The 12,795-nt window shown below is 33.2% G+C and overlaps 1 protein-coding gene across 3 annotated transcripts; it reads left to right on the top strand.

Moving 5' to 3' along the window:
• The first annotated feature begins 406 nt into the window (after nucleotides 1-406).
• LOC141481553 (uncharacterized) lies at nucleotides 407-8,856 on the top strand. Of its 3 annotated transcripts, none has more exons than XR_012465032.1 (5): nucleotides 407-6,045; nucleotides 6,571-6,642; nucleotides 7,136-7,207; nucleotides 7,584-8,169; nucleotides 8,230-8,856. XR_012465032.1 is itself a non-coding variant. In XM_074173175.1 (5 exons), exons 4-5 carry the CDS (start codon nucleotides 7,588-7,590, stop codon nucleotides 8,563-8,565), a joined length of 918 nt encoding a protein of 305 aa, XP_074029276.1. In that variant the 5' UTR covers nucleotides 4,847-6,045; nucleotides 6,571-6,587; nucleotides 7,153-7,207; nucleotides 7,584-7,587; the 3' UTR covers nucleotides 8,566-8,847. The 3 variants fall into 3 exon arrangements, 1 of the variants encoding a protein (XP_074029276.1); XR_012465033.1 differs by having other exon boundaries at nucleotides 6,571-6,587; nucleotides 7,153-7,207; XM_074173175.1 differs by having other exon boundaries at nucleotides 4,847-6,045; nucleotides 6,571-6,587; nucleotides 7,153-7,207; nucleotides 8,230-8,847.
• The last annotated feature ends 3,939 nt before the right edge of the window (nucleotides 8,857-12,795 follow it).

A 12,795-nucleotide genomic window follows, 5' to 3' on the forward strand; every position in this document is an offset into this window, starting at 1 on the left:
ATTTTTCATCCCCAATATTAAATTTATTTTTTGTTTTTCCTGATGGAAAGAGTTATAGTGTAAGAATCTGCCAGATGATCCTGGTTTTCTATACCACGAAGTTATTAAGGAATTGTCCTCTCGCCTTATTAGTCGGGAATCTAAGAAGGGAACACTTCTGTTGGAATCCTCTTCCTCAATAGTGAACTGTACAATCTTTCTGCCTCTGACTGCTATACCCGATTCATTCCCTTCGTTATTCCTATATATATACATATATATATATATATATATATATATATATATATATATATATATATATATATATATATATATATATAGGAGGAAGGGTAGTCGTTGCTGACTAGTTAAGAATAAAAACTATTGGATAGTGGGGTATTGCAGCAAGTAAATGAGTAAGTAGAGGGGAAAAGACGGGTCTGGACCTCCTCCCAAGGGTATGCCCCCCCAGATACACACCACTGACTGTGACCTTGATTCGTTTTTTTATTCTCTGCCTATGAGTTGACCTTGAGTTGTGTGTAACATGATGAGGTGAAACCCCTTTTTTACTCTCCGCCCATGACTGGCATTGAGATGTGTAATGAGGTGAAACCCCTTTTTTACTCCCCGCCCATGACTGGCATTGAGATTTGTGTGATGTCATGACCGTGAACCGCTTTTTACTGTACAGCTATGATTTGGCCTTGCATGGTCACATGACCTTGGAAATTTCCTAAGCGATTTCGAGCTTCGAACACGTCATATGACCTTGGGAAAAATTTTGAACGATATTACTGATGTATTACCTTGAGTTTGAGTGATATTTAATAAAATGACGTAGATTTACCTTGCATTGGAGTGGGGGGTTATGCACATATAACATGTGTGTTGTGAATGTTTCTTTTTTGTCCGTATTCTCATCATAATCGTGTGGTATTATATAAAAGATGTATACGTGTAGTGAATGTGGAAATAGTTTCACTCGGAGTGATAACTTGCGTCGTCATCAGCGAGAATCATGTATTCTTGCAAATAATGAAGGACCATCAATGTCGAAGAGGCCTAGGTTAAACGCTCCATTATCTCCAGAAATGCAAACCTGTTTGTGTTGCAATTTGAATATTGCAAGTGATCAGATGAATATTCATCGGAGGACTTTGCAACATAGAACAAATGCATGTATTCAATATGGGGACGGTGTTAAAATCATACGCACAGCATTCAAGTGTAGAATTGTGAGCTATAGAGTGGATAGTCAAAACCGTCACATTGATTACCCAACATTTTTCAATGAATTGAAGCAAAAAGTTTTTAAACTACTCGAAGAAGTGTTAGTTATCCATAAAAGTGTGAAAGTCAATATGGAGGTGTTTGGACGTTACTATCTTCAAACTAAGGAGAATTTAGAAGTAAAATCATTCAATAGTACCAATCAAGTTGTCGATCAATCGATGGATTTGAATGTGATTTATAACATTTTTATTGATGCTTTAACTGCTCAAGCAATGGAATTTCAACATCGAGATTCAGGTAAGTGATGTATTCACAAAATTGGTTATTAGATGTGAAGAGAAAATAAATTTTCAGGTTGGACTATCGAGGAAATTCTGTTTATGGAAGTGAATGTCAACAAGTATAGTCCCCTTGGAGGCTCTTCTTATATCAAGTTACCCAAATTCATTGAGTTGAAGAAAAGTGTTGTGAATGTTATTAATCAAGATCAATACTGTTTTGCATGGGCTGTAACTTCAGCTTTGTATCCTGCCAGTGTGAGAGTGTGTGAAATTTCATCTTATCCTCACTTCTCTACCGTGTTGAATGTAGCAGGTATGGATTTTCCAGTAAAGTTGAAAGATATTCCTAAATTTGAGATTATGAATGATTGCTCTATCAATGTTTATGGTTTAGAAAAATGTTTCAAAAACGGTAAAGATTCATATGATGTTGTAGGCCCGTTACATTATTCGAAACGTAGACTTAATAGTCATGTGAATCTGCTTAATATAATGGATGATTCTGGTAACAGTCATTATTGTTGGATTAAAGATTTATCGAGATTAGTATCATCTCAAATATCAGCACATGAACATAGAAAATATTTCTGTGATGGTTGTTTATTATACTTTAGTAATGAGCGGGGTTTATTGCGACATCAATTGAATGATTGTAATCACATATCGACAACAACACCAACCCCTAAATTCAGAGTTGATAAATTCGGTGAATGCGTACCTGAGAATATTTTGAAATTTGAAAATATTGAGAAACAGTTGAGGGTTCCATTCACGGTGTATGGAGATTTTGAATCAATCCTTAAACCACTGCACACAAATGAGCCAAATCCTGCTAAGTCTTTCACAAATCGAACCTATCTTCATGAACCATACGCTTTCTCATATTTCATAAAGTGCTCTTTTGATGATTCAATTTCAAAATTCGTATTGTATAGAGGGGCTGATGCATCTAAAGTTTTCATTTCAAAGTTGGAGGCTGACGTCACCAATATATATCACAAATATTTGAAAAATATCGTTCCAATGAACCCTTTGACTGTTGAGGAAGAAAATGATTTCAATAATGCCACTACATGTGCTATATGTGGAAAGACATTCGAAGAGAATGACATTAAAATCCGTGATCATTGTCACCTGACAGGAAAAAAAAATATTGGGGCAACACATTCCATATGTAATCTCAATTTCAAATTGCCCAATTTCATTCCGATCATTTTCCATAATCTCAGTGGGTATGACTGTCACTTGTTCATAAAAGATTTATGCACCAATAAAAGTAAAGTTGACGTCCTCGCTCAAACTAAAGAGAAATATATTTCTTTCACGAAACATTTATTTATGGAAAACAAATTAAATCGAAATGGGCAATTGAAAAAAGTATTTTTGAAATTAAGGTTCATTGATAGTTTCAAATTTATGAGTGCATCTCTTCAAGAGTTGGGCGATAATTTAGATGAGAAACATTTTGTGGAAATGAGAAAACATTTTCCAGAAAATGATAAATTTAAACTTATGAGACAGAAAGGTGTTTTTCCATACAGTTTCATCGATTCTTTAGATAAATTGAATTATTCATCTATACCATCAAAGGCGGACTTTTTTGACAAACTGAATGAAAGACATATTTCTGATAATGAATATGATAGAGTGAAGCAGGTATGGAAAACATTCAATTGTCGTGATTTGGGTGAATATTCTGATATTTACTTAAAATCAGATGTTCTATTACTGTGTGATATTTTCGAAAATTTCAGAAACATGAGTTTGAGTACATATAAATTGGATCCTGCACATTATTTCACATCTCCAGGACTTTCTTGGGACGCTATGTTGAAATATACAGGCATCAAGTTGGAATTATTAACTGATATAGACATGGTGCATTTTTTTCAAAAAGGTATTCGTGGCGGTGTTAGTCAATGTTCGGAGAGACAGCACATTGCAAATAATCAATTCCTTCCGAATTATAATCCTAATGAAGCTTCATCATTTATCATGTATTTGGATGCAACAAATCTGTATGGTCATAGCATGTCTCAATCACTACCTTTTGGAGGGTTCACATGGTTGACCTCCGATGAAATAAGTAAACTAGATATCGTCAGTATTCCAGATGAAAATTCTCAAGGATACATTCTTGAAGTTGATATTCACTACCCCGTTGAAATGCACGATTTACATTCAGACTTACCATTTTTGGTTGAAAGTATCATACCGCCTGGGTCAAAGTCTAAAATAGCCAAACTTATACCTAATTTGAATGATAAAAATAAATATATCGTTCATTATAGAAATTTGAAACAGGCGCTTCGTAATGGTTTAAAGCTGATTAGAACCCATAGAGTTCTCAGATTCGATCAGTCACAATGGTTGAAAAAATATATCGATTTAAATACTAAACTGAGAAATGAAGCCACCAATAAGTTTGAGAAGAATTACTTCAAATTAAATGTGAACTCTATTTATGGGAAAACTTTGGAAAATGTTTACAACAGGAGAGACATTCGAATTGTTACACATTGGGAATCTATACGGGGAGGAATGGGTGCTAACGCTTTGATAGCTCGCCCTAATTTCAAAACATTATCCATAATTGCAGAAGACTTTGTAGTCATACATATGGATAAAGTTAAGGTTTGTTACAACAAACCATTGTATCTGGGGTTTAGTATATTGGATATGTCGAAAACTGTCATTTACGACTTTTTCTATGATGTTATTAAAAAACATTTCGGATCACGTTCTTCTCTTCTCTACACCGACACAGACTCTTTGATTTTGAAAATAATGACAGATAATTTTTATGAATTTATCATTGAGAATGTTGATAAATTTGACACTTCCAACTATCCGTTGGAAAATAAGTTCCATGTGCCAGTTACGAAGTCGGTAATTGGAAATATGAAAGACGAACTTCCAAACGATACTATTATTAGTTTTCATGGGACTGGAGCAAAAGCATATCACATCCAAAGTGTGTCAAATGAAATTAAAAGGGCTAAGGGTGTCAAAAAATCCGTGATTAAAAATCGGATTTCAATTGACGATTACATTAGGATTGTTGAAACAGGTGGAACAATATTGCGAAAGATGAATGTATTCAGAAGTGATTTACATGATATTTATACTTTGATGTGTAATAAAGTCGCTCTGTCGCATAACGATGATAAAAGATTCATAATTCCGAATACTACCAAAACATTACCTTGGGGTCATTCCGATATTGAATTTTATCAAACAAGCTCCCAACAGAATCTGAGAATTCTTTTGGAAGTAATGAAAGATTCCAACAATACCATCGATGAAAACCTAGATCTCCTTATTGCATTATTGGAAGAGCAATCGAGTAATTGAATTTTACAAATCTAATTTTTGCTTTTAACATTTTGGAAAATTCATATTTGACGAAAAGAATCGTTCAAATCGTTTGTGGTGTCACTATAAATTAGAATTAAGATTTCATGTTCATAAGTGATTGAGTCACAATTAGTTTAGCGCGAGTATATGATTTAGAAAAAATATTCAGTTATTATATTTTATTCCAAAAACTGACAATTGCGCGTATTCGCCATTTTTGGGAAAAAAGGATGTTTAGTATCTAAGTTTTGTAACTTTGTGGGTAGAAAATATCGATATTCAAACAAAAATTTATGATTATATGTCTCTGAAGTCTAGACAATTTCATTATTTTAATGAAAGGAAGCGAGAAGATGTTTAGTTATTTGGAGAAAAAATATTTTATCATTATATGCTGTTGATGTCGAGACAATTTTCATTCTTTTATTGAAGGGATGCAAAAGGTTGTTTGGTTTATTTTTGGAGAGAAAATATTTTATGATTATATGGTGCAGTATTCTACTCAATCTCATTATTTCATTGAAGGTATGCCAAAGGATGATTGGTTTATTTGAAGAAAAAATTCGGGTAGGAAACCCTGACCGTAAAATCCATTAGCACGTTCAGAAGTGCATTGGCATATTTGAGATAGAAACCCTCGAAGAGTCCATTCAGGAACTTTTATAGCGTGTCTAGACAATATTATTTTATTGAAGGGATGCAAGAGGTTGAATGGTTTATTTGAAAAAAAATTCGGGTAGGAAACCCTGATCGTAAAATTCATTAGCACGTTCAGAGGTGCATTGACATAATTGAGGTAGAAACCGTCGAAATGTCCATTAGGATATTCGGGAAGTTTTTATAGGGTGATAAAGGCGGAATTCTAACAATTTTGTGATTATATGACCCTGCACTCTGAACAATTGTAAAATCTCAAATTAGTTTCTACCAACAATAAACTGTTACTACCCTTTTCTTCCATTTTCAATTTTGTATCGTTGGGACAAATCATAAGACTCGAATTCAATCCCCACCAGAAAGGGCTGACCTTTCCGAACAGCAGAACAGAATCAGAAGGGACGACACATCATTCTGTTTTAGTATATCTTACCCATCGAACTAACTTGCAGTGACACACTCAAGTCAAGTGATATAGTTGACTCAAGCAACCCAATAATCATCAACGATTCTTAGCAGTTGAAGTTATCTCAATGTAAGTACAGTGTACTATATTATTCATTTCGAATTGAAAGGGTTATAATTTTAGGAGTGTTTAGTTTTTTGAATTTCTAATTTGTATTCAATTCAGTGTTCATATAAAATTATCTATTCCAAAAGTATTTTTTTTTGTGTAAATCAACTGATTTTGATGAAAGTAGATGTTTTCGAAAGAGAGTTTTTTTATACTTAATATAACCTTGAATATTCTGAACAAAATTTGAATGTTTCTGAAAGGAAGTTGAGATGTGACGATGATATATGAAATTCTTTTCTGAAATTGCTTCCTTCTTTTCAGTTTCTAATTTTTTTTTTGTATAATTCAGTGTTCATGTGAAATTATTAGTTCAGAGTTTTTTTTTTCATATAATTCATTGTTTTCTATGAAAGTAGTTGTTTTTTATGTGAACGTAATACAACCTTGAAAAGTGTGAAACAAGTTTGAAGGTTTCTAAAAGGACATTGAGATTTTGATGATGTTATATGGAATTCTTTTTTGAAATTGATTCCTTCCTTTCAGTTCAATAAAGCAGCCAGGTGAAGCAACTCCACCAAAGCCTTCAAATCTCAGCAGCTGAAAATTCATCTCGATGTAAGTACAACCTACTATATTATTCATATCAAACTGAAAAGGTTATATTTTAGGATGAGAATAATTTTGGTAAAGAACGGTTATTTATACTTAATACCTATAACCTTGAATATTCTGAACAAAATTTGAATGTTTCTGAAAGGAAGTTGAGATGTGACAATGATATATGAAATTCTTGTCTGAAATTGCTTCCTTCTTTTCAGTTTCAAAATTTTTTTTTTGTATAATTCAGTGTTCATATCAAATTATCAGTTCAGAGTTTTTTTTCATATAATTCATTGTTTTCTATGAAAGTAGTTGTTTTTTATGTGAACGTAATACAACCTTGAAAAGTGTGAAACAAGTTTGAAGGTTTCTAAAAGGTCATTGGTTTTTATGTGAACGTAATACAACCTTGAAAAGTGTGAAACAAGTTTGAAGGTTTCTAAAAGGTCATTGAGATTTTGATGATGTTATATGGAATTCTTTTTTGAAATTGATTCCTTCCTTTCAGTTCAATAAAGCAGGCAGGTGAAGCAACTCCATCAAAGCCTTCAAATCTTAGCAGCTGAAAATTCATCTCGATGTAAGTACAACCTAATATATTATTCATATCAAACTGAAAAGGTTATATTTTAAGATGAGAATAATTTTGGTAAAGAACGGTTTTTGTTTTTCTATAAAGTTTTTTTTTGTATGATTCAGTGTTCATATGAAAGTAATTGATTTGAATGTAATTTTTGTTTCATGTAATTCAATGTTTTTTTGAAAGTAGTTGTTTTAGAAAGGGTACATTGTGATTAAAAGTTACTTCTTCGTATATAGTTACCTCTTTTGAAATTGCTTTTTCTGAAAGATTTCCACTGTTTTGTATCAAGGTGATGAAAAGAAAAGATGAAAACTTTTTTTGTTAGCTAATTAAATTTAATCATATTATATTGTCTATTATTTTTTGATTTCAGAACCATGTCTTTGTTGAAAGAAGCTTTATTAAAACCATCAAGCTCTGTGAACCGATCAGAAATGTGTGAAATAGAGCGCAGGGATGTAATTGTCCACCAGAACGTGATCATTCAGGAAGGCGGGGAGATACCACAACCGGTGATGACTTCCATTCAGCAGATGCACAATGCTAAATCATTTTTAAATGGATTCAATCCAAACCATGTGGAGATGAATGACAATCCCTCAAACATTGATAATGTGATGGCGACTCACACCCAGAATCTTGATGAGTCACTTCCGAACTTATCACAAACTGTTGTGAGTAACATATTAGAGATGGAGGAAACATATTCGAAGAATATGGGATCTCCACATAGTTCAATCATTCAGAACAGTTCGGATGATGACCTTGAGAGACGAAAAAGAAAAAAAATGGAGAGTGATGAAAAAATAATGAAGAAGGCGAAGAAGTCTAAAAAGTCTACCTCGAAGTCGCCATCTAGAAGGAGACACAAGGCGAAACACGAAAAAAGGGATAAAGTCAAGTCGATAAAAGTGAGAGAGATGGAAGTCATAGCAGGACCTTCTACATCACTCCATCAGGTAATTATCATTACTCAAACACGACAAGATGTTAGTTCATCATATCCTTTCATTCCACAGGTTCCTGAATACGATAATGTTAGTGCTGGAAGCACGCCTCCCCCAACGATTGACCTCGAAAACTCAGACGATTGGTTTTCATTTATGAGATCCAGGAGAGACAAATTTCTAGAGATGTATCACGCTTACAATGGCTTCGAAACGGAATATAGAGCGAAGAAGGAAAAACTTGTTGAACTGGAAGAGCAAGTTTCTCTCCTCAAAGTGGAATGTGAACAAATGAGAGCAGCTCAACGAGAGAGATCTGCTCACATGAAAAAACTTTCTCCCAAAATTCGACAATTGGAAATCTTCAGTAAGGAGATACATGAAAATTCCATCTTACATCTCTTGTAAAAATTTTTATCTTTCCCTATACATTTGCAATTCATGTATCATAATATTTTCTATATTATTTTCATATCTGTATTATTCAGAGCAATCGTGTCGAGAAATCTCCCCCAATAAATATTTTGTAAATATTTTTTTTTGTATGTTGCTAATAAAGTTATATGTGAGTGTCACTTTCTAGTCATATTTAAAAGTGTAAAATTGATTATTCATATTTGAAAAAATGAATAATGAATGTATCAGTTAATCATTTAGTTTAAAAAAAACAAAATAAAGTTATGTAATGCAATTTCTATTTATATGTAAAAAAGTATATTTTATATTTTGAAAAATAAATAAGGAAAATAATGATTAGTCATTTTTATTTCTAGAAAACAAATAATATTTATGTATCTTACTTTCTACTCATAACTAAAAGTGCAAATCTGATTATTTAAAAAATATATAAAAGTAACAATTAGAAAGTTATTTTCAATCTCTGAAAAAATTAAAATGATTGTAGCATTGATTATTAAATGTCGTCAATGCCACAGATCAAAAAAAAATTCTACATCCTATATTGAGATGGATGACTCAGATGAAGACAAATCAATGGTTATTTTTCAGAAAACAGAATGAGATTATCATTCATTACATTCAAAAGTTATCTGTCGAAAACAAAGTCAATCGTTAGGGTTAAAACTCCATGTCAGAGGGTATATGACATTTCATAACACAAGGTCGTATGAGATAGTAAAACCAAGGCCAAAACTCCATGTCGGAGGGTATATGACATTTCATAACACAAGGTCATATGAGATATAAATAAGTTGTGTTCATATATCGAGGTCATGTGACACAAAATATAATCAAGGTCATATGACACACATATCCCAAGGATTTGTGATGTTATTCATTGTCAATGTCGAAAGATTGGTAGTTTTCAGCTTTACATTGCAAGTAACTGACCACTTGTTCCCTCATAATGAATCAAGTAAAACCAAGGCCAAAACTCCATGTCGGCGGGTATATGACATTTCATAACACAAGGTCATATGAGATATAAATAAGTTGTGTTCATATATCGAGGTCATGTGACAAATCCTTGGGATATATCCCAAGGATTTGTGATGTCATTCATTGTCAATGTCGAAAGATTGGAGATTTTCAGCTTCACACTGCAAGTAACAGACCACTTGTTCCCTCATCATGAATCAAGTAACACCGGTTGTGCAAGAAGCCGATTCAACGAGTGAACCATATTTCGTTCCTTCTGAGGATTCAGCTTATGGAGACATTCAAGTTGAAATTATCAATTCAACGGGTGTGGACAACAACTTCGATGGATATTCAGACACCACAATTGATTTGGATGAGGACCGTGGTTTCGAATTCGACGCTGACGAATACGGTCTATTTGACGACCCAAATGATAGCGACGGCGACTTTGGTGTGATGAATGAATTTTTTCCAATCTTTCGGGATTCACCCAGCCCTGACCTTATGGAACCGTATTTGGATGAAGAAATTGTACAAAATCAATTCGCCGACCCCCCAGAAATCATTATGATAGCTGATTCTCCAGATCCTGAAATAGTCGTTATCGATGATGATCAGAATGGTTAGGTTACGCTAGTGTACTCGGAGTGTACATAATTTGGTTGGTGCACACGGAATACTGCGTGATTTGGGGCAGTGTTCAACCTAAGACATTATTTTATTGAAAACTGATTACTCATATCTATCACTTATAGATGTTAGAAAAAAATTAGGTAAGTTCAATACAAAATTCAATGTGAAAAATGAATGATGAATATAAAGATAAAGCCAATTGTTTGTTTCATCTCGTTTTGTGTTGATGTTGTCTCGAAAATTTGTTGTTGCAATGATTTTTATTTTTCAAATATCTACTATCTCTGATAGGTTTTAAATTATTAATATCATCAACACGAAAAAACGACTTTTTGAGCTCTGAAGAAGAATTCAATTGAATTCAAATCGTCGACTAGAATACAATTATTTTTTAAGAAAAAATCTTGGATGTCTCAACAATATACTTTAGTTTATCATGTATATTGTGTCAATCATATTTTTTGAGAAGGACTTTTTTCTTATCCATCAAAAGGTTCATTATTAAAATAACATCAACAATAGTGAAATCAATGATATTTATTATAACATTTCATTGTGCAGGGACATTGTTACAAATAATGCATGCATCTAAACGGCGAAAATTCGTCAAAGGCCTGTCACAAGATTCACACCAAGTTTGTGTTATTTCCATCATCGATATAGTGTAATGTAAATCCATATGTTCATATTCGCCACCATTATTTCTATTTCGATGGGAATAAAATCTAAAACAACACCAACATAATGTGTGGATGCTATCATTAATGGTTCGTATACGCACATGAGAGTCCGTCACACAGTACAGATCTAAATTATTTTCCACTGTCTCACTAATGTTCATCCACCGGCTCCCTATTATAATGTTGCCATTGTCTGTCGCTGGATCATCATCAATGCCTTCATCTTCAAGTTCTGGATCCATTACACCTTCATTATCCTGCAAATTATCAGCAGCAGCTATGGCTCCACCATCTTCTTGTGCTACATCGAATATATCGATTTCTCCTCCGATGTTATCTTCTCCTTCGATAATGATGTTGGGAAGTTCGTCTTCTTCATCCGAAAACCAATTATTTTCATCTTCAAGTGTCAACCTTGTCAAAACTTCATTAATTTTTGCAGAATTCATTTTTCTTTATTTCTGAGTGAAAAGCTTGAAGTTACTAATAGTACTAGTGAAGTGAAGTTTCAGAATCAGCATTCGATTTTTATGATTTGTTCGATTGTGGAGGTGGTAGCCCCACCACTCTTCTCCCTCTATTCTCTCTATGAGTTTATGATAGGAAAAATAGGTTCATGAGAGTGCAGTTGAATTTGTCAGTTGAATATTGCACCATCTAATAGTGAATACTAATATGCCTTTTCCGAAAGAATGGAATTCAAAACCGAAAGTGTGTGGCGATCCAATTAAAATTGATAAAACTATATTTTGTAATAATTGTCAAGGTTATTGGCCTGAGACGTATATTAATCCATGTACTGGTTTGTGTCGTAGATGTGTGTTGGAGAATCCAGTTCCAGTTCCGAGTCCATTCACAATTCCGAAGACGTCAAATGATTCATCTCCTGAAGTATGCGTCCATCATCAGTGCTACAAATGTTTTACCAAAATCGTGTATAACAATATAGGAATTTGTAGAAGTATGTGTGTGAATTGTGCATCAAATCGCGAGTTACTAATTCAACGTTGTATGCGTTGTGATAACTACAAAGTAGATTGTTGGAACAATTTATGTAGTATGTGTAGAAATGGATGGATATTATGTGAAAATGTTGGTGATTTCCATCCCGATGAGAACTTTCACTTCCGGGATTGTTGGTGTTTGGAGAGTGAAGATCAGATGAGGAGACTAGAAATCTATGGCAACGTTATTCGATCTTACATTCCATTGGTTATGGTGCCACCTATCACAACGAACGCTAATAATTAAACAAATGCATTAATAGATATAAATGTGATGAATAAAATCAGTTTGAATATTGTTTGTTTTTTTTACTATTTAAAATCAAAATTCAAAAAAAAAAATCAATTTCATTTATATATCTTTATTTTTCATCAAAAACAATAATACTGCAATTACATTAATGAATTTTCATCAATCCAAGAGTTATGATCTCCAGAAAATCCCAACCATTTCACAAATAGGCGACGTCCTTTCTTTTTCAAAACCCGTTCAACCAAATATGTATTGGGATCTTTCGCTTTATTCAACTCCATTTTATAAAAGCAACCTTTGATTGGATGTCCATTCACATCTTCTAGCTCATAAGTTATAGGGTCTGTACTATTAATTTTCACAACTTTAAAAAGTTCAGTGGTGAAGTTTGCAGTATAGCCTTTGGCGAATATGTTTTTAAATTTACTAATTCGTACCATATCTCCAATTTTGAATTGACTTTTTTCACGTTTACCACTTGGCTTCTCAGATTTTGTATAAACGAACAATTTTGTAGATGGTTTTACGTCTGCAGGCTTCATGCCAATGGTGCGATGAACTTTGTTGTTATATTGATTGGTAATTTTAGGAAGAACTTTCAACCACTTGTAATGGCCTTGAAGTGAAAATTGTTTATAAAGCCAACTTTTCAAAGTTCTGATAACTCGTTCGGCAATTGAAGCTTTTT

This window comes from Leptinotarsa decemlineata, unplaced genomic scaffold, assembly GCF_025532065.1.
Source record: "Leptinotarsa decemlineata unplaced genomic scaffold, Ldec_3_MD MMD2_tig00000218_RagTag_RagTag, whole genome shotgun sequence".
NCBI lineage: Eukaryota > Metazoa > Arthropoda > Insecta > Coleoptera > Chrysomelidae > Leptinotarsa > Leptinotarsa decemlineata.

Excerpts from the sequence above, each read along its gene's own strand:
- LOC141481553 (XM_074173175.1), top strand. The coding sequence starts at position 7,588 with ATGTCTTTGTTGAAAGAAGCTTTATTAAAACCATCAAGCTCTGTGAAC. Across the intron at positions 8,170-8,229 it reads CTTCTACATCACTCCATCAG|GTTCCTGAATACGATAATGT; the intron begins GTAATTATCATT and ends TTCATTCCACAG.